The 24,808-nt window shown below is 36.7% G+C and overlaps 1 protein-coding gene across 2 annotated transcripts; it reads left to right on the top strand.

Moving 5' to 3' along the window:
- The first annotated feature begins 1,325 nt into the window (after positions 1 to 1,325).
- LOC107288688 (transforming protein RhoA) lies at positions 1,326 to 24,808 on the top strand. 2 transcript variants are annotated; one of them, XM_029284415.1, is made up of 6 exons: positions 1,326 to 1,458; positions 9,242 to 9,254; positions 19,077 to 19,234; positions 19,929 to 20,049; positions 21,376 to 21,506; positions 23,558 to 24,808. In XM_029284415.1, exons 1-6 carry the CDS (start codon positions 1,348 to 1,350, stop codon positions 23,729 to 23,731), a joined length of 708 nt encoding a protein of 235 aa, XP_029140248.1. In that variant the 5' UTR covers positions 1,326 to 1,347; the 3' UTR covers positions 23,732 to 24,808. The 2 variants fall into 2 exon arrangements, with proteins under 2 accessions (XP_029140248.1, XP_029140247.1); XM_029284414.1 differs by lacking the exons at positions 1,326 to 1,458; positions 9,242 to 9,254 and adding an exon at positions 2,904 to 2,965.

Genomic DNA, 24,808 nt, shown 5'->3' on the forward strand with positions numbered 1-24,808 from the left:
CCACAAAATTAACATGCATCTGAGTAAAATACTGTACCTAATCTATTAGTTCTTTATGTACGCTCATTGCCAAGCTTCATCTTTAATTATCATACACAATTCTTAACGAATATGATTGCAATAGAACTACAATGTGCATATATAGACAAAGTTATATACTCATCCATACTATTAACATTCTCAAAGTACTTTTATAAAAGCAACTAACTTGTAGAAAATTTCTTGTACTTAGATTTTCATCCCTTCTTTCCTCCAGAAGTGTACATGGCTCTCCAATTTTTCCCAAACCGTGTGAGATAGAGCACACTGAAATCTGCTGATTCAAAGAATAAAGTTATTCTATGAGGGCAATGGGTGGTTTGAATAAATACTTCCAAGGAATTTTCTTGATCTGAATCTTACCAGCTCTAATCCAATACCTTCACTACTACATTAGAGTGGCTATGTAAAGAACAGGGATCTCTCTATGCCTTTGGGAGTCCTTTATCATTGTAATGTTTCCATCAGGTTTTGCATCATTATATAATAACTTGTACTTTGTTTTGCATATCTGGTTATTTGAATATTTAAGCCAATACTAAAACAGATTAATGCGCCATAGAGGAATGTGTCTTACAATGCACACTGCTTCTGCTAGGTTAATGAGACCCAAAACAGCACAAATTGTGTTAATCAGTTACACTGGAGGTGCCCAAATTCTTCAACTCATCAATTCCCTCATGAAGTTTCAGTTTGTTCCTTAATCCCTGAACATTATATGAAAATAATTTTAAAAATACTACTTTAATAGCACTACAAATATTATCAATCCCTTGGATAGTGCCACTGAACTTTGAAGGTTGGTATCGGTCACTTTGGGGAACCCCGAATTACACAAATATCTTTTATAAACACCACGTGAAAACTTTGAAATGTACACTTTGCTCTAAATTTGATCGCAATTTTAGAGAAAGTCGCATCAGGATATTTAGATACGGAAGCATCTAAAGTGCCCCTTCCACCTGGCTTAGGCAATTGTCAACAGGTGTCTGACCCCGCCTAGCCCTGCCCTGCTTTATTTTTCTCGAACCACTTCCCGCTTGACTCGCTTTGTCCAAACAAAAAAATTAATTCATTGCGGCTCCGCAAGATAAGAGGCAACTTAACCTGGCCTTGAGTCCTACTTTACACGTAAACATACACACGCACACCCCGCCCGCCACCTCCGCACGCTGCCGAGAAAGTTACAGAGTGTTCGCAAATAGATTGCGGGCTTTTATAGCGCCTTTACCCAGCAGCCTCCGCGCCGCCGCGGCCGATTGGCTGCTTGGCTGCCCAGGGGGTGGGAACGCGCACGTCGCGTTTTGTATGAAGCCGTGGACGCGCTTTCCTCCTCACCCGCCCCGCCGGTTTCTGTTCTTAGCTGCCGCCGGAGTTTGGGCCCGTGGACGGATAAGGAGGCGGCGCCGCCGGGGAGACGCAGGAGAGCCCCTCAGGTAGTGGGTGAACAGGGCTGCGGCGCTTCCCTCGCGCGGCGAGCGGCCTCCGTGAAAGAGAAACCCACAAGTGGAAGGGAGCGGAAGCTTGGCCGTCGGCGGCCGCTCCCAGTGCGGCCTGCCCCACCCGCCAGCAGCGGCCGCTCCGGGAGCCTCTTCCTCCTCCTCCTCCTCCCCCCTCCTCTCTTCCGGAGAGGCGGTTGGGGTAGGAAGCCCCCCCCCTCCCCGCCCTGGCACTGGCGCGCACGCTCCTTTGGGCGGGGGTGGAGAGCCAGCGATGGGGAGGGGGCGCCGAGGCTCCCTCGACTCTGTTGCTGGGCGAGGGCGGGGGGGGGGAGTGGAGCGGCTCACGTCTCTGTCGACTTCAGGGCGCGACGGGCTGCTGCTCCCCCTTTGGCGGAGTTAGTGGCCTGGAAGCGGCGGAAACAAAACGGTCTCTAGGTGGGCCTCGGTCCTATCAGGGCGTCCTCCTGCCCCCCCCCTTCTCCCCCGCCCCGGCTACTCCTCCTCCTCCGAATATGGGTAATTCTGTTCCTTCTTCGCGTGGAGAAGGGGCGGCGGGGGGGGGGATCCCTCCCACGTTCTTCGTCATATGTGTTAAAAAGTCAAATTAAGACGTTAAAAAACATGCGAAAGAAGTTACGTGCACTAGTTTTTCGACTTCACAGAAATCCTCGGGTTGCTTGGCGGCATCTCTTCTGCTGAATCTCTGCAGTAGGATTGTCATTAACAGCCCATTTGGTCCTAACGTTTGAAAGGAAGCTTTCTTTGCTTTCAGAAGCCTGTTTTTTGTTTTTTTGTGTAGATTTTTTGGAGTTAGTATTTCTAGGCCAGGGGTAGGCAACCTCGGCTCTTTTATGACTCATGGACTTCAACTCCCAGAATTCTTGAGTCAGCTCTGCTGACTCAGGAATTCTGGGAGTTGAAGTCCATGAGTCATAAAAGAGCCGAGGTTGCCTACCCCTGTTCTAGGCCTTCCTGGCTTCCTGCCCTTAAGAGCATCCCACTTGTATAATGCTGTTTTGAAGTCAGTGTTTGATATACTTACGAAATCAGTAGCTCAGCTCAATAACGTGAGAAAATATATTTGATGCAAATGTATGGTCTCTGATTGTCTATCTTCTTTAAGGTAAGTAAGCGCAAAAACCAAAGTGTTTCCTGAGTATTCCCATTAATTACTGCATCGTGCGGAGGCCGCGCCCACCCCAGCTCCAGCAATGCAAAAAAAAAGTTGCGATACATCGCGACACCTCACATGACATGGCGAGTTTGACACCCGTGACTTAGAATTATCACATTCATAAGTTCTAACTATGTTTGGAGGTAACTTTTGCTATAGTAAGTGTTAGTACATATTTTGAGATGTTTAGGCTACTTTATAAGCAATAATTCAATAACGCTACAATATAACTGCTTTCCCAATTTTAGGTGGTGCTGAAATTGAAAGAACAGTGTTTTCCCTGAAACTATTTAGAGACTTTGTGGCTGAGGTGAGATCTCTTGTCTTTGTGATTTATGAATTCTAACACGCGTGTCAATTTTATGTAGAACCAATAAGCTGTAGTAGCACAGCACTGTATTCTGGTGAGACCTGGATACAGTGTTCAGTTATGCCATTAAACTCACTGGATGATTTTGAGGCAGCAGAACAGTAAAAATACGATTTTGTTTTCCACTAAAATAGCAACATTGTGGCCAAGGCTGCCACATTGGTTTCCTTTGTCTCTTGATGTTCTATGATTTGTCCCATATAAATGAAGAATTCTGACCTGAATAAGGGGGAGAGTGTGGCATAAAAATCAGTAAGACCATCATAACTAATATTTGTGAGAATTATACAGAGAAAAAAATATTTTTCTAGGAGACTTTTAAATATACCATTCTGATGAATGTTGCAGATTTTTTGATTTTGTCTTACTCTTGTACTGTACAATGTAACATCAGAGAAGGATAAATCTAATTATGATGACGGCTATTACCAATCACAGTATGCTATGACTAATAAAAGTAGCAGCAAGATCTATCATGCTTCATTGCTCTGAAACTAGCAGGCAATTAGTGATAAACATTAATATTCTCATACTGCAAATAGAGTAGCCAGAATAGTTAATCTCTGTTAAAGTCAGAGGTTTTTCCTTAACAAACACCTGTCAAATAATGAAGGTCTATTAAGATGTTGTTGTGATTACCATAGCAACCACACTAATATTGTATGTTGAACACTGCAGTAGAAAAGAAGGCTGTGTAATCAGAGTTAGGAAGAAGTATTTCTGTGTTTTAAAACTATAAACAATTGTACTTTTTGTTCTGAAACTTGTTTGTATTTTGGTTAATATAGTCAGCTAATTTACTAAATTATGCAATCTAATTTTAAATTCTTGTCCAGTGGACAGAGGATTTATGACCATATTCTTTTCCATCTTGGTTATTTACAAGCTGACAGGAACTGAAATTGAACTTCAAGAAAATATGTCACATTGGTAACATATTTTTGAGGATTGATCATGAGAATAATAGTGAATCCTGATGCTTTTGGAGAAAACATTCCTCAGAGATAGATAACCTGGTCCCTTTCAGATGTTTTGGAATACAGCTGGTACCATTAGCTGTGTTTTCCTGAACCATGTGGAAGCTGTACATAAAACATCAGAATCCCCGTTGCTAATCAGTATTTCTGAATGGCTTCAGGACTGTGATTGTCAAGTAGCCCTGATCACCTTGACGAATGATATAGAATATGCCAGGAAAAGAATCAGTTGTAACAATGTTAGGTTTCTCTCGTTTTTTCATGACTTCTGATACCATAAACCATGATATATGTCTTGATCAGTTATGTCCGTGATGGCGAACCTTTTAGAGACCGAGTGCCCAAACTGCAACCCACATATGTATCGTCGGGTGCCGGGTGGGCGTGGCCCATTGGGTGGGCGTGGCTGCAGTGAGAACGGCAGACTGGGTGGGGCTAAAAAGTTCAATCAATCAATTCCAACTTAGCGAGATCTTTTTTTCCCCCGAGAGAAGTTGAAATTGATTGATTGGTTGAACCTTTTTTTTTTTTGCACACGGCGGTGGAGGCCTAAAGCAAAAAGGGTTTATAATACCCAGCTGAAGGCCTAGGCCTGGGGCGACGGCGCGTGTGCCCACAGAGAGGGCTCTGAGTGCCGCCTCTGGCACCCGTGCCATAGGTTCGCCACCACGGAGTTATGTGATCTAGACATTGGAAACAAGATAGATAGTGATTTTGTTTTTTCTTCTAGGATTTGGGACCTATGCAGTTTTGAAGCATTTATCTTGTAGAGACTCATATGTGTTTTTAACAGGGGTAGTAAGGTCGCCATAGTATTTGTAGTGAGGTCATTGGCAATCAGATAACATTTCATTATCTCTTTCTGTCTCTCAATTGAGATTGTATCAATGCTGCATTGATATCTGGATTTGATAATAGGTCTATATAAAGATCACTAACTTGAAGTTGAGTTCCCAAATGATTATCCTTTTGATAAGTAGGTGGTCTACAAATTTGAGAATCAAATGTACAATTATATGTGCTGTTATGAACTACAGTTCATTTCGAATGATACATGAAATATAATTTTGAAGGAATGGCAAATATGTAACTATCTTTTTGGGAATAGTCTAGAGAAAACAAAACCAGTAAGGCAGAGGAAATAAAAAGCAAAAGAGCCAGACAGTGGCAATTACAGTTGTACTCACAAGTTTACATACCCCTTGCAGAATTTGTGATTCAAATTAAACTATTAAGCATCACAGAATAACACAATCATTAAACCATAGCAATAAAAGAAATAAAGAAATGGTCCTGTTCAAAGGTTTGCATGCCCTTGGTTCTTAATATTGCACCTTTGGCATCAATGAGAACTTGCAGTTTTTTGTGATAGTTGTAAATTGAACTCTCTATTTTCTCCTATGGTAAAGTTGTCCATCCTTCTTGACAAAACTCCTCCAGGTCCTATACTTTTGTTGTCTAGCTTGAATGAACAGCATGTTTGAGATCTCACCAAAGTTGTTGAGATCAAAAGACTGGGATGGCCATTCTAGAATCTTCTCTTTGTTTTGCTGCAGCCACTGAAGGGTGAACCTGACCTTATGTTTCAGATTATTGTCATATTGGAAAGCTCAAGTGTGTCCCGTGTGCATTTTCCAGGCTGATGAATGCAAATTTTTCTCCCATTATTTTCTGCTCTTCTGCATTCATCTTGCCATCGATTTTGACTAAATTTTCCATGCTACTGTACCTCACACACAGAGAGACACCCCAAAAAATAAACAGCAGAGATCCACCTCCATGCTTCATAGTAGGAATGATGTGCTCCTCTGCATAGGCTCTTTGATTCCTCTCCAAACAATATTTATACTTAAAATCATAAGTTTGGTTTTGGTTTCATCACTTCAAATGATTTTGTTCTACTAATTTTGAAGCTTCTCTAGGTGCTGTCTGCCATATTGTGAGTGGGTTCTTTTGTGATATTGGTGAAGCAATCAGCAATGGCTTTTTTCTGGCAACTTTACCATGCGGCTCATTTTTGTTCAAGTATCTCCTTATTGTGCATGCTGAAACAGCCATACCACTTTCTTTAAAAGAAGCATGTATTTCAGTAGAAGTGGACAGTGGATTTTTTCTTTGCATCCCGACAAATTTTCCTGGCAGTTGTGTCTGACATCTTTCTTGGTATTAACAAAACCCCTAATTTTCCACTTCTTGATGAGAGCTTGAACTGTACTGATTGGTATTTTTAAACATTTGGATATCTTTGCATGTTCTTTTCCTTATGTATAAAGTTGAAACTATTTTCTTTCACAGCTCTTTTGACAGTTTTTATTTTACCCATGGTTCATTAAGCAGCAGTGCTGCTCTGGATGAATTGTACAAAGATTTTTCAAGAGCTAAGAACCTTAATGACTATTTATACATAGATGTTAAGTACAATCAAATAATGCACTACTTATCCTTCATTGCCTTCACAATCTTTGTGGGTCAATTATACCTATAAAATACTGTTTATTCACAAAACTGCTCACTGTTCAGTGTGATCAATCAGAAGTGACATTGCAGGAGGTTTAAAAGTTCATGCTGAAGAACTTGTTAATTTAAAAAAAAATCCTTGATCAAAAGGCAAAGTTCTAGTGACAGAAAATTGGCTGTGCTTTTTATTTTGCCTTTAATCCCATAAAACCTCCCCTAGTTCTCTTGGAACCCTAAAGTTTCATGGAATACATTTTGAAAAATTCTGCCCTTTTCACTTTGTTAGGAATAGAGAAAATGACTGCAAAAGAATACTTGCACCCACATTGAATATCAGAAATATCCAGTCAGGAGAGTATTTCAACTCCTCAAATGCTTTGTCACTGTCTTCAATATTTATCCTTGAGAATAAATGAATCATAAAGGTAAAATTCATTGTAAAAAGATGAGCTAAAAGTCACAAAGAGATTTATACTACTTTTCAGGAATATACCAATCACCCCTTCAAAATATATATGTCAAAACCAGCAATTATTTTTTGAGTGGTCACTATCTGCAAATATTTGTTACTGTTTTCCCTCAGTACAGTAGTAAAATACAGTACGACTTTAGTTCTCATCTGTGTTTTTAGTATTCCCTTAAAAATAATAAATATATATATTATTGTGAGATGATAATGTAACTGATGAAGTAGATTGTGGTCCATAGAAATCTATTATATGGTAATGGTTAGTTTTCTGGTAGCAAGAGAATTTTTGCTGCTCTGGACAAGTTTGTACAACCCCCAAAAGAGCAGGAATGTGATATGGATCCAAGATGGAGTTAGTAGCACCTAACCCTATCAGCCTCAGAAGTTTGGAATTCTTGCAAAGCAGAACTGGAAAAGATGCAGAGAGAAATAGAAAATTCTTTTCATAAGCAATATTTATTTATTTGTATCCAGAATTATTTATAAATCTTTACAGCTTAATATCAGAACTTGAAATTAATCCAACACAGAATTCTAGCATAAGAGTACTACTTGACATTAAGTCTAATAATAGATTAAAACTGAGTAAAATACGCTTTTCAATAAATCTAAAATAGAATAAATTAGAACTAAATGCAATAGTATAGACCTCAAAATGACTAGAAGAAACACTTTTCAGAACACACTTTCAGTCACTAATAGATGAGAACAATCGCAGTTTAATTTTTTCTATGTTTGTAAAATGTTTGTGAAAATAGAGATAATATGCAGTAAACTTTAAAATTAGCAGGCCAAAGATAAAGGAAGAAATGTCTATTAAAACAGAATGAAAATTAATGTGCAAAAGCATATACAGATAGTCCTCGATTTAAAATTATTAGTTTAGTGACTGAAGTTATAACAGCACTGGAAAAAGCGACTTATGACCATTTTTCACGCTTATGACTGTTGCAGCATCCCTATGATCGTGTGATCAAAATTTAGACACTTGGCAACTGATTCCTATTTATGATGGTTGCAGTGTCACAGGGTCATATGCAACCTTCTGACAAGAAAGTCAAGATTCACTTAACAGCCATGTTACTAACTTAACAACTGCATTGATTCACTTAACAATTGTGGCAAGGAAGGTTGTAAAATGGAGCAAAACTCACTTAACAACTGTCTCATTTAGCAATAGAAATTTTGGGCTCAGTTGTGGCTGTAAGTCGAGGATTACCTCTATATGGAACAATTGTATCCTTTACATAAATATCTACTAACCTGAGATCTATTTTATACACATGACTCTGGTTACTGGTGATACAAATCTCCTGTAGAAATGATCTGCTTAAAGGATTCTGATCTAATACTCATGAGATTTGAATAGTTTCCTGAATGAGCTCTGAGTGTTTGCTGTCTTGTTTCGTGGTGGTAGTGTTAAAATATTGCCTGCTCTGTAAAATATGAAAATGGCTTAGACAGAATCAGATTTAAATTGGGAACAATAAATAGGAGTTTAGCAGAGCAAGACTGCGTACGGATCACACTGAAAATGGATTATAGTGCAGTTAGAGATAATTTATGGTTGCAAGAGCAGCAAAGAAAACTTCTCCGACAGCACTGTGTTCATTCAGTGGATTGTTAAGTGGCCTGAGATGTACTACACTAGGCTGTTGATAGGAGGAATTGGGACAATTCAGTGCAAACAATTGATTGCATTCTTTACAGGCAGGCTCACCTGTTTCTGATGCTTTAAATTTCCAGTATTAAGGAAATCCATATTTCTAGTGTAAATGTGGTTTAAATAACTATTTTATTTTGGACTCTTCTCAGCTTACAAATTCTGAATATAATCAGGATACCTCAAGCAGCAAAAGCTGCTATCACTCTTGTCTTTCTTGACTGAGTAAATCAGCTTCTCTGCGAGTTTGTTTCTATGGAGTCATTGGTTGCCTATTTGTGAATGAAGAGGATTTTCTTTTGCCTAAAAAAGCCTCTTCTGAGTCTGTCCTTGATTTAGTTTTGGGTAATTATCATGTGGGCTAGTTTAATTACAGTATGCTATTTTAACCAATGTGATTAAAAAGGTTGTGGCATCACAACTTCAGATGCATCTAAATTATGCTGAATATCTTGAGTCTCTTGGTTGAGGTATACTAAAAATATTTTGATTGCCTTAGTGGATGACTCATCCTAGGAGTTGAATGGGTAGAGTTGTAGTTGGTTGTCATCTATAAAGTCCTATATGGCTTAAGACAGGGGTCCCCAACCCCCTGGTCCATGGACTGGTACTGGACCACGGCATGCCAGCAACCGGTTCGCACAAACAAGCAAAGCCCCATCCGTGGGATGTAGGCAGCACACAAAACCACACACTCTCTGGTCCATGGAAAAACTTTCTCCACAGAACCAGTCCCTTTTGGGCACCTCTGGCTTAAAACATGGTTATCTTTAGAACTATCTTTCTTCTGCTCTTTATGTGTGGCCAGTAAGATCTGGAAAAGTGGTTCCAGATTCAAACTGTAAACTGTCATGGGACCTAGAGGGTAAGAATTCTCTGTAGCTTCACATTCCCTGTGGAACAGCATTCCCCCCCCCCCGCCCAGGATTATACAGTCTTGATCTGGTTCAGTTGTAAAGCTCTTCCAGCAAACCTTGAGATAGAGTGTAATAGCTTATTCTAATTGTTTAATACTTGGTTGGGTGGGTTATCCTCCATAATATATGGTTATGTATGGTTACCTGTTTTTACTACTTCATTGCTTTTATTATTGTTTTGACCCTAGTGTGTAAGCCATGTGGAATTTCTTTGGTGATCAAAAAAGCATACAAGCAAACAATCTTTTGAAACTTGTTGATATTTGGTATCATTGATCATGATAAACATGTCTGCGCTTTTGGATTTTAGGAAAACTACAGTATATTCCAGTAGTTATTCTTTTTGATGACACTTGTCTTGAAGCTGTGCTAGGGAGAATTATTAATCATCTTGTGTTTTTTTTAATCTGTTGCAAAGGAAATAGGTTTACTTTGAGATCTTCCCATCCAACCAGCTGTAGCCTTGTTAAAGATCTTTCCCAGAACCTCAGTCCTTGGGATTAAGGATCTACTCCTCTGTTGCCAGAAAACTACTTTCTGTGCATGCAGAAAATTTCAATGATCTCTTTTTCAAAATTCCCTCAGTCTGACCTGTGGTATCTCAGGTCTCCCAGTGTATCTCTGGTCTGTAATATCTACCTTATTAAAGGACCCTTTCCCTCTATATTTAATATCTACATAAAATTACTATAATAAGGAATATTGCTGATTAATAGGCTAGATGAAGACAAATGAGTTCAGATTAATTCCAGATAAAATGGTAATGTATGGTCAGTAGTAATGAAGTTTGTAGCTCGAGGGTGAATCTTGGTTGTATAGTTTTCATGGATATTCTGCTTATGGTAACAAGTGAATTTGCTTAATTACATTTGGGGTGCCACCTTTGTCCTTTCCAGAACATTTAATTTCTCTTCTGACAAGAGAATGAATATTATTTGGATTGAGCTTTGCAGGACACAATAAAAATGGCTTGTCCTACTTCTGACTGCCCTAGAAGAGTAGACATAGCATTTTCTCATTTAAGTCTGGCGCATACAAACACTTTGGTCAGAAGTAGTCAGTGGTAGAGTATCATTATGGGATTGACCTAATAAATATATTTTGCATAAGCATTGGTTACCCATTTTTAGATAAATGTTCTTTGCAAAGCCATGATATGTTACTAGTAAAAAGTTTTAGATTTTAATGTAATAATATAGTATGTCCACATCATTTAAGATTGAGGAAACTTCTTAAATACTATGTAAATGTACTCTTGAAATGAATTAAGAGGACTTGTTATTTCAAATTAGTGCATCAGCCTAGAACACTTTGTAGCATAACATTTAAAGAATATTGGCTAAAGGAAAAATAAATAATGTTATATATCCTTAACGTCAATGGAAGTTTTTCTAGTGTATTGCCCATTTTTCCACATGGTACATATCATGCAATATAAGAAATTCAATGTTTGTTATCCTTTCGATTTACTGTTACAAAGCATTTTTAAAATCTGAGAAATAGCATTTGCTAAAATATCAAATTGACTGAAAATCTTGAAGAATTATCTGAAGATTGTTTTACTTACACTGATTTTGTTTTTAGTTAATTAGAAAAGTAACTTATAAACTGTCTCCAACTATACACATGTCTGGACAGAACTGTTGATCATGGATATCTAAAATTGTGTCACTTGCAATGAAACCATATTCACAAACTTGTTTTATTCTTGTTTTTCTTGTACTGTTCTTTATTTTCATATCATTTCATATTTAAAAATAAATTTAAAAGTTTGTTTCGGCTAAAATGTGGTAGGGGGGAAAGGTTAAAAAAAGGCTCAGTTGTGGCTATATAGAAGAAGCTTCCACATCCATTTCAAATGAATTGCATTTTGTCACATCAGAAACCCAAATATTTGTGATTTATTAAAACAAACTACATAAATTATGAATTAATCTCAGTACTGATGCTGTTTCTTCAAATAACCAAGTACCTTTCATCAAATATTTCCACAATTTCTCTCAAATATGTTAGTCATTCTTAGTGTTAATCCTAAACCATTTTTTGTTGTAGCCTGTCTTTCTGACAGTCATTTCAGTACAGATTTGTTATCCTAAGTCAGTGGTGGCGAACCTATGGCACGGGTGCCAGAGGCAGCACTCAGAGCCCTCTCTGTGGGCACACGCGCCGTCACTCCAGTCCTAGGCCTTCAGCTGAGTTTTATAAAACCTTTTCGCTTTAGGCCTCTGCCGCCGTGTGCAAAAAAAAAAAAAGGTTCAGTCAATTTCAACTTCTCATGGGGAAAAAAAAGATCTTGCAAAGTTGGAATTGATTGATTAAACTTTTTAGTCCCACCCAGTCTGCCGTTACCACCGCAGCCATGCCCACCCAATGGGCCACACCCAGCCGGCACTTGACGATGCATAAGTGGGTTTTGGGTTGCAGTTTGGGCACTCAGTCTCTAAAAGGTTCGTCATCACTGTCCTAAGTCTTTGACATCCCGTGAAATATTATAATTTATTTATTAATTAATAGTTACAATGTACAACTGATGTGTATGCTTGAAAAAAAAACCACTATAGATTAAATAAACTGAGGGTTTTTTGCCCTAGGTTTTTTTACCCTTATCATAAAGTGAGCTATCAGATATATTTTCCCATTTTTGAGGAATATTTTTTCAAGTATCCTTCTAAAATAATAGTATTAAATGTTAGTACATTGCCATAGTTCTTCCAAATTTTAATTTCACATATATCTAATCAAATAAGTCTTACATTGTTTACAGATAATCGTACTATGCCAAAAGTAAGCACTAACAACATAATCAAATAATAGACTTGAAATATAATCTTAGATGTTTTCAACCCTTTTCCTTAAAAGCTCATGATTTGCTCAAAAGCTTGCTCAAAAATGCTGAAAGATTTTGTTTACAAATTCTAAATATTAACAAAACACATTTCCTGTATTCATTTAACATATATAGCCAACAAAATATATTATGGCTTAATGTGATGGCCTGGTTTATACAGCATATTAATACAGTGACCGGATTATTACAACATGCTAAAGCATCTAATCCCATTTTCTCTTAGAATAGCATATTTTATGAATCCTTTCATAGAAGAATTTCATCAATTGACAAGTTTTGAATATACTCTGATATTTAAAGCTAAAGTCAACTGACGCATAACTTTTACTTTTAGAAACTGATTTATGCTTTTTTTCCCTTTCATACTATGCACATTTTCTAAATTCTATTACATTTATGAACAAACCATTTTTATTTACTTGGGATTAAACTAGTGTTTGCATTTATTTATTATCATACATAGGTCATATATTAGATTCATTTTTCATAGGTTCCATTTTTATTTATAAAGCACTTATGGGCAAGCAATCTTTAGTTAGACTTTCAGCAGCCTCAGCCATTGTTTTCTCATTAGTTTATTAACCATCAACTGATCACTGGGAACAGAGCAACAATTTCTTCCTTCTAATAGAGGAGCAAAAAGTAGAATTTTGACAAGCTTCTCACTTCCCTTCACATTCCAGCCTCAACTTTCTACTGAATGATTTTACTAATCCTCTCACTAGGAACAGGTGAGCTGGCTACTTTTCTGCATAGTGAAACAGCCTGAGCTTAATAGCCAAGAACAAACCAATTCTTAACAGTGGAAGAGAAATAAGATTTGACAGCACACGTGTAAACACACAACAAAATGGGCTAAATAAACCAGATTGTTTTTGAGTATTTTTTACAAACTGTATTTTATATTTGTAAATTATTTATAGAAAACTCTTTAATGTTTTATGGTAGAGTGCTGTGATTGTTCTGTATGAACAATCATTATTAGTACAAAACTAGATTGCAGTGGTAAAGGGGAGGCAGTTCTGTAAAAATCTGTTACTAAGAGCAGAATTCACAGATCTATGTAACGTAGATTTGCTTGACTGGAAGTCCGTTTCTATGTTGACTTTTGCAAACAATTTCAAACTGTTCTGAAAGTAGGAGATTATTCCTTTTGTTTTAGAGAGAGATGTTACCCATTCCATGTAGATTCCATTCTATGTGTACAGTATTTGAAATAGTTCTGATTTTTGTTGTTTTTGTAGCATTTCATTAACTATAATCAATTCCCTATGAATGACTTGAAAGTATTAACTGCCTAAACTTGCCCACAGTAGTGAAAATAATAGCTTTTACTGTTTAGCTAAAATAGAAAAGAACAAGATAACAAAAAAAAATGCTATCTAAGATGCATTACCAGAGTGGAAATAATGGAATGGTTCATATTTGAGGAAAATGACCACTCTCATCTCCACACTCTCAGTTTTTGAAGACATCATAATTAAGGGATGATGTGAAAATGAATACATTGAAGTTATATAGGGTATATGGGTAAAAAACATGTACCTGAAAAATTATAAAGAAATTTGGGCTGATGTTTGTGCTACAAGCATGATTTTAATTCCACTAACTCAGGGGTAGGCAACCTCGGCTCTTTTATGACTCATGGACTTCAACTCCCAGAATTCCTGAGTCATAAAAGAGCCGAGCTTTATTACCCCTGCAATAACTACACCCTTTGGCGCACACTTCCCCTCAAATCTGGCAGATCCTTACCCTCTTAGATTTCCAAAAAGCTCTGAAGATCTGGCTTTTCCCACAAGCCTTCAGTGATGCTGGAGCCTATTGAAGCTCTAAAGTTCTTCTGTGAAGGAAGATGTGTTACATTTGGGAGCACCTGGAGGTTGTGTGTTGAGTTTGCCCAGGTTTATACTGCAGAAGATGGGCAGCTACACATTTTTTTAAGTAAATAAAGAATTCAAAGAAACAACAGGCAATAAGACAAGAGAGAAAAAAGCTGCGGCTTTACTGTTATGCTCATGGAATTTGCTTTTTCAGTGTGTTTTCTATCTCTTCAGTTATTAGCTTTAGCATTCACAAACATCAATTCATGACTTATTTGGCGAGCTTTAATTTAACACAGTAGAGAGTAAAAAGGACAAAAATTATGAACAAAATCAGAAAGCATTGATTGACTCTTTTGATTGTACAGATTATAAATTGTAGACATTTAAAGTAAGCAAAATAATAGAACTCCAGTAAGATTGTACAAGTTTACAGATAATTGCCCATTGATAAATGGGTATTATGTTTACCTTTTCTTTGCAAACAACCTAGCTTCCAAAGGCTCAGGTTAAAGCACAGTTAAATATAATTGGTTGGGAGAGAGAAGTGGAATAAGGAAAATAATGTCTATGGCTAAGGAAAAAGCAATCATTAAATTGAAATGCTAAATACTACTTTTAATTTCCTCTCTTGAATTGAATGTCTAACATGTTGGGTCCCACTTACCTTGCTACATTTCAAAACATGGAGCAAATGACAAAATATGTGACTAAAACCCTTTTTTAAAAAAAAATCTAGATATTGTCTCTGGTTTTTTTTGGTCTGGTTCACTGATAAAGCTAAATGTGATCTTTAAAAAAAAAATCATGATTTTTTTAACAAGTCATTATGACTTGGCCCACACATAATATGAAACCATAAGAGTTGAGATGGCATGGAAGTTACTTTTAAATTCAGTTTCATTTTTATTTGTGTTAATTGAAGTAATACAGAAAATGAGATTTGCCTGGGATAATTATAGTGGATGAAAAATAGATTTTTGCTCATGATTTTTGTACTCCTAATTAATAAAGACAGAATAAATTATGCAGAATAAAGTTTAAATTATAAAGTTCCTAAATACATGTGATACTAGTGGCTGGAAGCATCAGATGGGTATTTTATAATTCTATTCTGACCAACTCAGAGGCTGAAAAGGCATATATTTTTTCTTTCCCAAATTTATTCTCTTGTTTGATAATTCACCATTCTGTATTTTCTGTAACATAACTGCAAGTAGAAATTTTGTTCTGCAGTGAGTCTTTTGATTCCCCTTTTTCAGATTCTCGGGTTTGGCATCAGAAAGTTTTCCATCCCTCTGAATTAAATTTGGAAAGTATACAAAGGGCTGACAGAAGGGAAAACCTTTCCTGATTCTGTTTGCTAAAAAGAGTTGATTGTGTTCCCCCACAAGAGCAAAGTCTGCTTTGCATTTAAAATATATATATAATTTCTACAATACTGTATGTATGAGTAAATGTATAAAGATGTAGAAATCTCATTTTCATAATAGGAGTCAATTCCAGTTAAAGCAGCTTGTCATGTCTTAATTGAGGCTTATACTCATAATCTAACAACTCTTGGCATCTAATAAAGATACTGACCTGAACTTTTCAAAGAGTAGCTTCCTTTGTTGAACATTACATTTAAAATTGTAAATCCATTTTGATATGGCATAGGAGACTGGGTTTTCAAATGGGTTTTAGTTATGTATTGATAAATCAGAGCCTGCTTTTTAGTCCTATGAAGTAGGCTAGGCTTGTCTAAGATATTTATTCATAGTTTAAGCCTAACATATGAGACAGTAGTGATGTTTGAACCTGACCTTTGCTCAGATTTACTCTAGTTTCTAGAAGATGAGTTTGCTACAAATGCAGTGCTCATTTCCTGGTTTCTCACATTACATCTAAGTGAAGAAAACTGTGTTTCAATTAAGGGTACTGATGCAGTTAGCTATTACTCTGATCCTTAATGTTCATATAGACAAAAGAAAAAATTGCACTGGGTAAAGGTCATTAAACTTTTTCTTGTCCCGTTTGGTATGCAATTTGAACAGAAGGATTTATTTATAAACCCTAAATCTGTTAATTGTAATTGAAAACCGATGTAAGTCTTCAAAATAACACACTGAAAGCAAGTTTTGTTCTGTCTTGAGTTTTTAATTAAGAAAGCTAACGTAGCATTTGGCAGCTGACAACCGCTTACTTCATGCACTGAATTTAACTACAGGAAACAGTTTTAACTCTTGCAGATTTTTCCTTTTTCTTACCCACTCATTGAATAATAAAGTAGTCTCCAAAGCCAGCTGTGGGAACATATTTCAAACAGTTGAAGTTAATTTTCTTTATTATTAATTTATCTGGGATATGTATATGGCAACCCAACTCATAAAGCAGCATGCAAAAACCATTAAAAATAAAAAAGAAAGATAAAACATACCATTAAAACAAACAAAGCAAACAATAATCAGAATTAAATAAGTCAGGTCTTACCAATTGGAACTCTGTTCATCCTGAGGGGAAGGCCAAGTCCTAACTGTCTTTCTCAAGGCCTATAGTGTCAGGGCCAACTGTAACTATGTTTAATAAGAATTGATTGCTCTAAAACATTCAGTTTTCTTGTGGGCCACCCCACTCTGGCTCTTCTGGAGGTAGTCCAACAGTTTTCCAGAAATCCTCTGGGATAGACTGTTTCCTGTTTCAGAAATGTACTTCTGGAAAACTGCTGACTAGTGCAAATAACCCAATCAGCATAACTGGAGAAAAACAGAACATTCCAGAGTTTCCCAGAATGTTCTATCCTTGGAATGGAACACTTTGCACATCCTTACCAATTATCTTGCTGTAGAATATATATGAAAAGCCATGTTTAATTCACTGCTGAATTAAAATTTACTCATTTTAAAAAATACAAGCTATATGAAACATCTATTCATGGGACTTATTTTATTCCCCCAATTTTAAATATATACTTCTTTAACTCAAAATATACTACTTACAGCATGTTTTAAAACATATGCCATTGCAAAAGTCTAGGAATTAAGATTTAGTCCTCACTTAACAATGCTAATTTGGACTGGAAACTTTTTAAGTAATATGTTGTAAATTAAAAAACCATGTCACTGTGCAACTTAGCAATGGCAATTCCCACAATCCAAGGAACATTCAGTGAGAATCTCATGTGATTGTAACTTCCTGCCAGCTTCCTTGTGACTTTGCTTGTTGGAAGTCTGCAGGGAATGTTGCAACGTGTGATCATATGGCCATAAGATGGAGTAGTGGCCATATGTATGAGGACCTGTTATAAGTAGCACTTGTTCAGTGCAATTTGTAAGTTTGAAAGGTTGGTGAACAAGCAGCCCTTAAACCAAGACCACCTCTAATATTAATCTGACAGCAATGTTATTGCCTCTGATCAAATTACTAAGCAAGCAGTTTTCTTGGAAATTGATGTTGCCTAAGTATTTTCAAATTTTGCAAAAGTAATATTTGATGAAATGCATGTCTTTTTTAAGTTTCTCAAATAAATTAAGAGTTGTACTTTGGAAGTTCTTACTCTCTAGGGCCTTTATGTCCCTATGGTAATAAGGTTTCTAAGACAGCAAATAAATACATTGGAGGAACAGGGCAGATAACCTCTATCTTATTTCCCCCTTTGAACTGTAATTGTTCAAAAGAAAAGGATTTAAGCAAAGGACAAAGTTGAAAAAAAACCTGTGCACAAGGAAACAGAAAGGGCGAAGGAATTGTGATTCAGTGTACTATAATAAATATATCTATTAAGCAACATGGCTATTCAAATATTCTAAGATTATTTTACTTACTTAAAATATAAAGAATTAATAATGTACATGTAATACTTGAAGTGCCAATGTTCATTATATCATATTTTTTATTTATACACACATTCTGTTTTGAGCACAACCATTGCAACTGTAGGGAAGCCAACTAAATTTTATCTGTTTGTAATAGAGTCTTCTGGACGAATGGGATGGGTAAATAAGTAGACTGGTGTGATCATGCTGTTTTTATTTATAGCATGACCTCAGACTTAAGACTCAGTTTGGATTAGCTCACTTGAATTTCCAATCATATGAGCTGTCCTTTGCATAGTGAATTAATTATCTGCAGGAGTAGGAAATAATATTTAATATTTTTGGTATGACAAAGAATCAGAAATGGCTGTTACATTTATCAGACATACCCATTACTTCCTTTCTGTTTCCTTATGCTGTTAAGAATACAGTAAAAAAAGACAGTGATACAATGCTATAGATTGAAGTAGAACAACATCTGCAGTGTTTCAGCTAAGGAGAAGATGATGATGATCCAAGAAACCCAGTGTTGTATATACAAAAAGAAGAATTGAGAAGAGAGGAGAGCCAGTAGCTTGTAAAAAACAACCCAATTGTGTTAGAAAGGCCAAAGAAACAACTGGGTCAGTTGGTAGAACTCTATAATGGCAGCATGCTGTGATTTCCAGTTGTTTGACAGCAACAAAATCACTCTCAGTTAATTTGAAATTTAGACTTTTTTAGAGTTGTGAAGTCTGTTCTATTCTGGATCCAAAACACATACTTTATTATTCAGTTTAGTATTCTTTAATTCCATACGTGTATTTTGCACCAGACTACAATGCATATTGGGTTCTAAAAAAATCAAACTAGATTCTAGTCTGCAACCTTAGATTCTATTGTTACATTTAAGGAATTACTTGATAGATGCAGTTTAATCTATATTTAGTGAGGAACGGGACCTCAGAAAGTTTCTGGATGGAGGAAATAGCAATAGAATGTGCTGAAAGTTGCCTTTCAGTAATTTTACTATATTTTCTTTGTCTCCCTTATTCAATGAAATATCTTGAGTTTAAAAAAAACCTCTTGCATGTTTTAATAATCAATTTGTTTTTTTCCCATAGCTATGGCAGCCATTCGGAAAAAACTGGTTATAGTTGGTGATGGTGCCTGTGGCAAGACATGTCTGCTGATTGTATTTAGTAAAGACCAGTTTCCTGAAGTTTATGTTCCTACAGTATTTGAAAACTATGTAGCAGATATTGAAGTTGATGGAAAGCAGGTATGTTTTTCTGCCACTGTCAATTTATGATTAAAACATTTTATAGGCTAACATATGTGAACTAAAGTTTTGTGCCATGCGTTGAATCCAGAATGCTCTTCCATTCATAAATGGTCCTGCTGAAGACAAGAAGTGAGATGTGACTTTAGGAGATGCACTGCTTTGGCATCATATCCGAAACCTTGAAATGGTGTTGTGTAGTTCTTTGTAAATCTCCAAATTATATTTTTGTTGTACAGAAGCTGTTATAATTACACATAAAAAACAAAGCAGAAATTAACCCATAATTTAATATAGGATTTATTCCTTATAAATAATTTGCAAATTGGAGTGGGTCTGAATATTCGGCTCTGAATTATTTAAACTTATTTATCCTATGCTATTAATGTCCATAAAACAGTCACATTTAGTAATGATGAACACACTAAACATTTGAACATGTAAATGGATTTTTGTTTCAACAAGCCAGCAAAGAACTTTAAGCACCTTATAGTAGTTCTACCCCTTCGGGTCAGTACCAAAACCAAGGAATTACTCCCATAGCTTTGTCATCCCAGCTGAAGATCCTACATAGCACAGGATGCCTATTTGGATGAGGAGAGGTGGCAGCCTATGAAATGAATTTTGACTAGCTATGTTTTGTCAGAGTACTTTTTTTCCTTTTCGGGTATGAATGTACTTATTATTCCTGTAGGTGGAGCTGGCCTTATGGGATACAGCTGGACAAGAAGACTATGATCGACTTAGGCCACTTTCATATCCAGACACCGATGTTATACTAATGTGTTTTTCAATTGATAGTCCAGATAGTTTAGGTAAGTAGGTAAAATTGAAACGCATGCCATACTCTGTAAATTACTGTACAAGGTAGCCCTTGTTGAACAACCGCTTCTTCAGTGATTGTTCAAAGTTACAATGGCACTGAATGAGGGAGATCTACAATAAGTCCTTGTAATTGTGGCTGCCACAGTGCCCCCAGGGCCATGTGATGGCAATTCAAGTGCTTGGCAACCACTTTGCAATTAGGATAGTCACAGCATCCTGCAGTCATATGATTACCATTTGCAATCTTCATTGCCAGCGACCAACAACCAAAATCAACAGGGAAGCTGACAGAAGATCACAGATGGTGATCACTTAATCACAAGATGCTCTGACCATGCCGGATTCGCCTAACGATGGAAACTGGGACTGCTGCAACTACCATTGTAAATCAGGGTAGTTTTGTGGTGTCTTGTTTTACCCTCACATTGCTTAGTGAGGGACTCTGCCAGTTTTAATTACCATTGTTAAGCAAGGACTACCTGTGTTATCAGCATTCTGTACAATATATAAATGAGATAAAACTGAGAGACAATAGTACAGTAACAACATAATTTCTGTCTAGTAATGGAAATTCATCTTTATAAAATCATGTCCTCGCTTGAAAGAAAGGGGCAAAGTGTTATTTTAAATGCACAATTGACCGCAATTGAGCCAAACATTTCAACAGTTAAGTGAATTTTGCTCCATTTTACAACCTTTCTTGCTACAGTTATTAAGTGAATCACTGGAATTGTTAAGTTAGTAACATGGTTGTTAAGTGAACTTTGCTTCCCCATTGACTTTGCTTGCCAGAAGGTCACAAAAGGTGATCATATCACTCCAGGACACTGCAATGGTCATAAATATGAGCAAGTTGCTTAGTGTCTGAATTTTGATCATCTGGCCGTGGAGTGCTACAATGGTCGTAAGTGTGAAAAACGGTCATAACTCACTTTTTTCAGTGCCATTGCAATTTCAAACAGTCACTAAATGAATAGTTGTAAGTCGAGAACTACCTGTACTTTGCTTAGAAAAGGTGTGACTTTTAACTGTTCATATATGCTTTATTAACGTTTACCTAACTAATATTTAATTTAAATATTAACTTAAAATATTTTTATAACCTATTTTTCCAACACAGACCTCCACTATTTGTCATGGGCTGCCGTGTTAAATAGACACCGGAGAGCTCGTCCTGTGAGGCAGCTGCTTTATGATATATAGAAGAAAATGGGGAAACTAATTCCCATGACTATCTTTGGATAAATAAATCTGTGATATTATTTTTAGTTTAATATTGATTGAAGAGTTGATCTCTGGTATTTGCTTCATCTCAGAAAACATTCCAGAGAAGTGGACTCCAGAGGTGAAACACTTCTGCCCCAATGTACCCATCATTCTGGTAGGAAACAAGAAGGATTTGAGGAACGATGAACACACAAGACGGGAGTTGGCTAAAATGAAGCAGGCAAGTCATCTTTTTTGTTATTGTTGTTAGCCTTGTCAAATAAACTGTGCCAGTTTTGGTTAGACAGATAGTCCTTGTTTAGTAGCTGCCTCAGACAGCAACCATTTGCAATTATAGCAGTGATGAAAAAGTAATTTTGTGGCCAATTCCTGCATTTACAACCTTCATAGCAGCTTTCTCTCTGTCACATGTTTGCTATTAACAGTCAGTATGCATTGTCTTATGCCTGACCCATTTTTTTCCCTTTTCTTGCCCCTTCACAGGGCAAAGATAATTAAACAAATTATCTCTTCCTGAGCTGCTTTCTTCCACAGTCCAGGGGTCCTTGAAAGTTAACAAGCTCCCCTCTTCATCCTTAATTAGCTGATTAGGACCCTGGGCCAGCTCCCAGCTGCTGTCTGAAATTTACAAGACCTTAATCAGGTTCACATTAAAGGCTTTTATTTGCCTTCTAAACTACGCCCACCCCATTGCCGGCAATGGACGTTGCGAGTTTGACATGTCTGCCCTAGGGCATTCCTTTCAATGTGTATTCCCTGTTGCGTGCTTGCTTACTCTTGTAATCTCTTCCTCTCCAGTGAATGTAAATACAAACATCACTACTCTTTCTAGCTAATTATCCCAGTGGCAGGGTGAATGTTCCAAAGGTCAGGGAGTGAGGGGGGGAGGCTATAAGATTTGCTCATGAGTCAAGTTCCTGAAACCTTCCCCACCATTTGGGCTCACCTGGCTGTTTGGGGTTGTATCCTTTTAATGTTGTAAAGCAAACTAAAGTAAAATCAGTTGGCAGCACAAGGAAACAACAGCCAATAGCCAGCCATCAACATCCCAATCAAAAATTAAAAACCACACACAACCAGGCACCATATAAACATTACCACATAGAATAGCCCAAAGCACCACATTCTGTTAGAGAGAAGTTCCCTGAGGATAGACTTGGAAGACAAAGATTGACCTACCAAGATTGGATCCTGAAGTAAAATCATCAGTAGTGATCACATAATTTTCACTTAGTGACTGCTGAGCTGCTGGTCCCAATTGCTGTGATTAAACAAGGATTACATATATATATTACTGAGGTTGAGTATATTATGTAGGGCTGAAAAATCTTCATTTCATTAATATGATGGTATGTATAAGATTATTGTTAGAACATTATGATGGGATGAAGGTGGTTTTAAGTTGTACTTCTTTACCATTTGGATTACTAAAGTTTCTAAATTTGTGTTTTCACCAAGTAGAGATTCTTACAGAAAAGCTAAATCATTATGAATCATGCCAAACTGCATAAAAATTAATGTCGTAGTTTTCAAGGTGCCCAGTATTGATTGTAGTAAGCCTTTAAGTAACTTTCCCAATATTCCCAATATTCTTTTGTCAGTGTGGTTAGACTGATACTTCCTTCCAGATGCTCAGTCCTTTTGATGTCTCTTGCCTAATGTATTCAGTGGGACAAAATAGGGACTAGAGAATACTGTTAACAAAAATAGTAATATAGGAAAAAATATAGAAATGATACATTGTGTTTATACAATAAAAATAGAAATGAATCAATCACAGTGTGTAAGTCATGAATTATGTGCAGAAAATAAATTAGCGAAAAACTGAACTAAATTAGTGAAAAACTGAAAAATTACTGTTTTAAAATTGCACAAATTACGGAAGGAAAGAAAAGAATAGAAAACTAGAGAAACAAAGTAACTGAATTAAAAATCGTCCCAAATCATCCCATCCCATTCCACATTCCAGGTTCATGCCACGTTTGAGCATAATCCTTCTCTCCATACTCTTAAAAATGGCAGTATAAATAGGTTTCTGAAATATGGAGAGAAGAAAGATTATGCACTGTACATGGCTACATACAGAGGGAATTGCCTTCCTAGTGGTTTAGCTGTCTAGGAAGCTTCCATTTCTAGACTGCTATACTTCAAGATGACCATTCCACATGTGCTTCCCAGAGCTATGTGCAGGAAAATAAAGTGATTATTGTAATGTGTATTTATCTTTATAAACCCCTTGCCTTCATATTAATTAGCTTTTTTTTTTAATAGGAACCAGTCAAACCTGAAGAAGGTAGAGATATGGCAAATCGCATTGGTGCTTTTGGATACATGGAATGCAGTGCAAAGACCAAAGACGGTGTGAGGGAAGTTTTTGAAATGGCTACTAGAGCTGCTTTACAAGCCCGACGTGGCAAGAAAAAATCTGGGTGCCTTCTGTTGTAAGCACAGCCAAGGGAAGATGGCTGAAGCAGTGCCCGGCACTCAATGAATTTTTGAAGTGCTGTTTATTAATCTTAGTGTATGATTACCAGCCTTTTTCATTTATCTATAATTTACTTAAGAGATTTAAAATTGAGTCTTGCTACCAGTATTTAGAAGCCAACCATGATTTTTTTATAATGGTCTGCATCAAATACATCTGTGCACATAAGGGTTAACTTCAACATTCCTTTAACAAAACTTTTTCTGCATTTGCAGAGTATGCTATGCAGAATATGCCAGGCACTAATTCAAGACAATTCTCTAACTTCTTGCTTTTTTTTTACAAATGGGAAAAAGCTGGCGACACTGAGAATTGGGCTGTAACTACTCCATAACTAACATGTTCTAGCCTATTCAGGTACAGCACACATAGCTGTGGAAAGATCCTGAATAAGTTCAGTGTTTTCACTTTAAAAGAAGGATTTTTTTTCTCCTCCTTCTGTTTGAAAGCTCTGAAGCATAAAATAATAGTTGGAAAATTATTTCTCTGAAACACCAAAAGTCCCACCCAGCTATGAAGTGACAGTTCTGTGATTTCATGTTAGTTACCTTATAGTTACTATGTAATTAGTGCCACTTTGTGTGTTACCAAAAATAAATCTATATGCCCCAGTTAGATGTAGTATTTTTTGTATAATTGGATTTCCTAATACTGTTGCTTGTAACTTCTGCGTAAAGTGTTCTGGGTTTTTTTAAGAGTGTACTTTCAAATAAAGTCAAATGAAGAATGGTGCCCTTCCCACATTTGTAACTATCCAGTCATTTGTATGACTTAAAACACACCCAGAAAAGTCATCTTTAATACCTCCTTCAGGAGTAAGGGAAAGGCCATTATTTTTACATTAAAGGTCACTGAATGTTCCAGAAGCTTTAAGTTAACCCCTGCTGGATCTGGTTCCAATCTGAACATAAACTTTTGCTTATCATCTGCTGGCCAAATTCCCATCCTGTGAATGTCCTGCTGTTCTGCAGCAAACTAAACTCTTCTCTATTTCTTGTTTCCAACAACTAATAGAATAAAGGCAGTTTTCTAAGCTC

This window comes from Protobothrops mucrosquamatus, unplaced genomic scaffold (assembly GCF_001527695.2).
Source record: "Protobothrops mucrosquamatus isolate PMUCROS unplaced genomic scaffold, P.Mucros_1.0 scaffold574, whole genome shotgun sequence".
In the NCBI taxonomy this organism is placed as follows: domain Eukaryota; kingdom Metazoa; phylum Chordata; class Lepidosauria; order Squamata; family Viperidae; genus Protobothrops; species Protobothrops mucrosquamatus.

What these genes read in the sequence shown, in the direction of transcription:
- LOC107288688 (XM_029284415.1), top strand. Translation starts at nt 1,348, where the DNA reads ATGAAGCCGTGGACGCGCTTTCCTCCTCACCCGCCCCGCCGGTTTCTG. An exon ending in TTGAAGTTGATGGAAAGCAG is followed by an intron (nt 19,235 to 19,928) that starts GTATGTTTTTCT and finishes TTATTCCTGTAG; the next exon opens with GTGGAGCTGGCCTTATGGGA. An exon ending in TGATAGTCCAGATAGTTTAG is followed by an intron (nt 20,050 to 21,375) that starts GTAAGTAGGTAA and finishes GCTTCATCTCAG; the next exon opens with AAAACATTCCAGAGAAGTGG.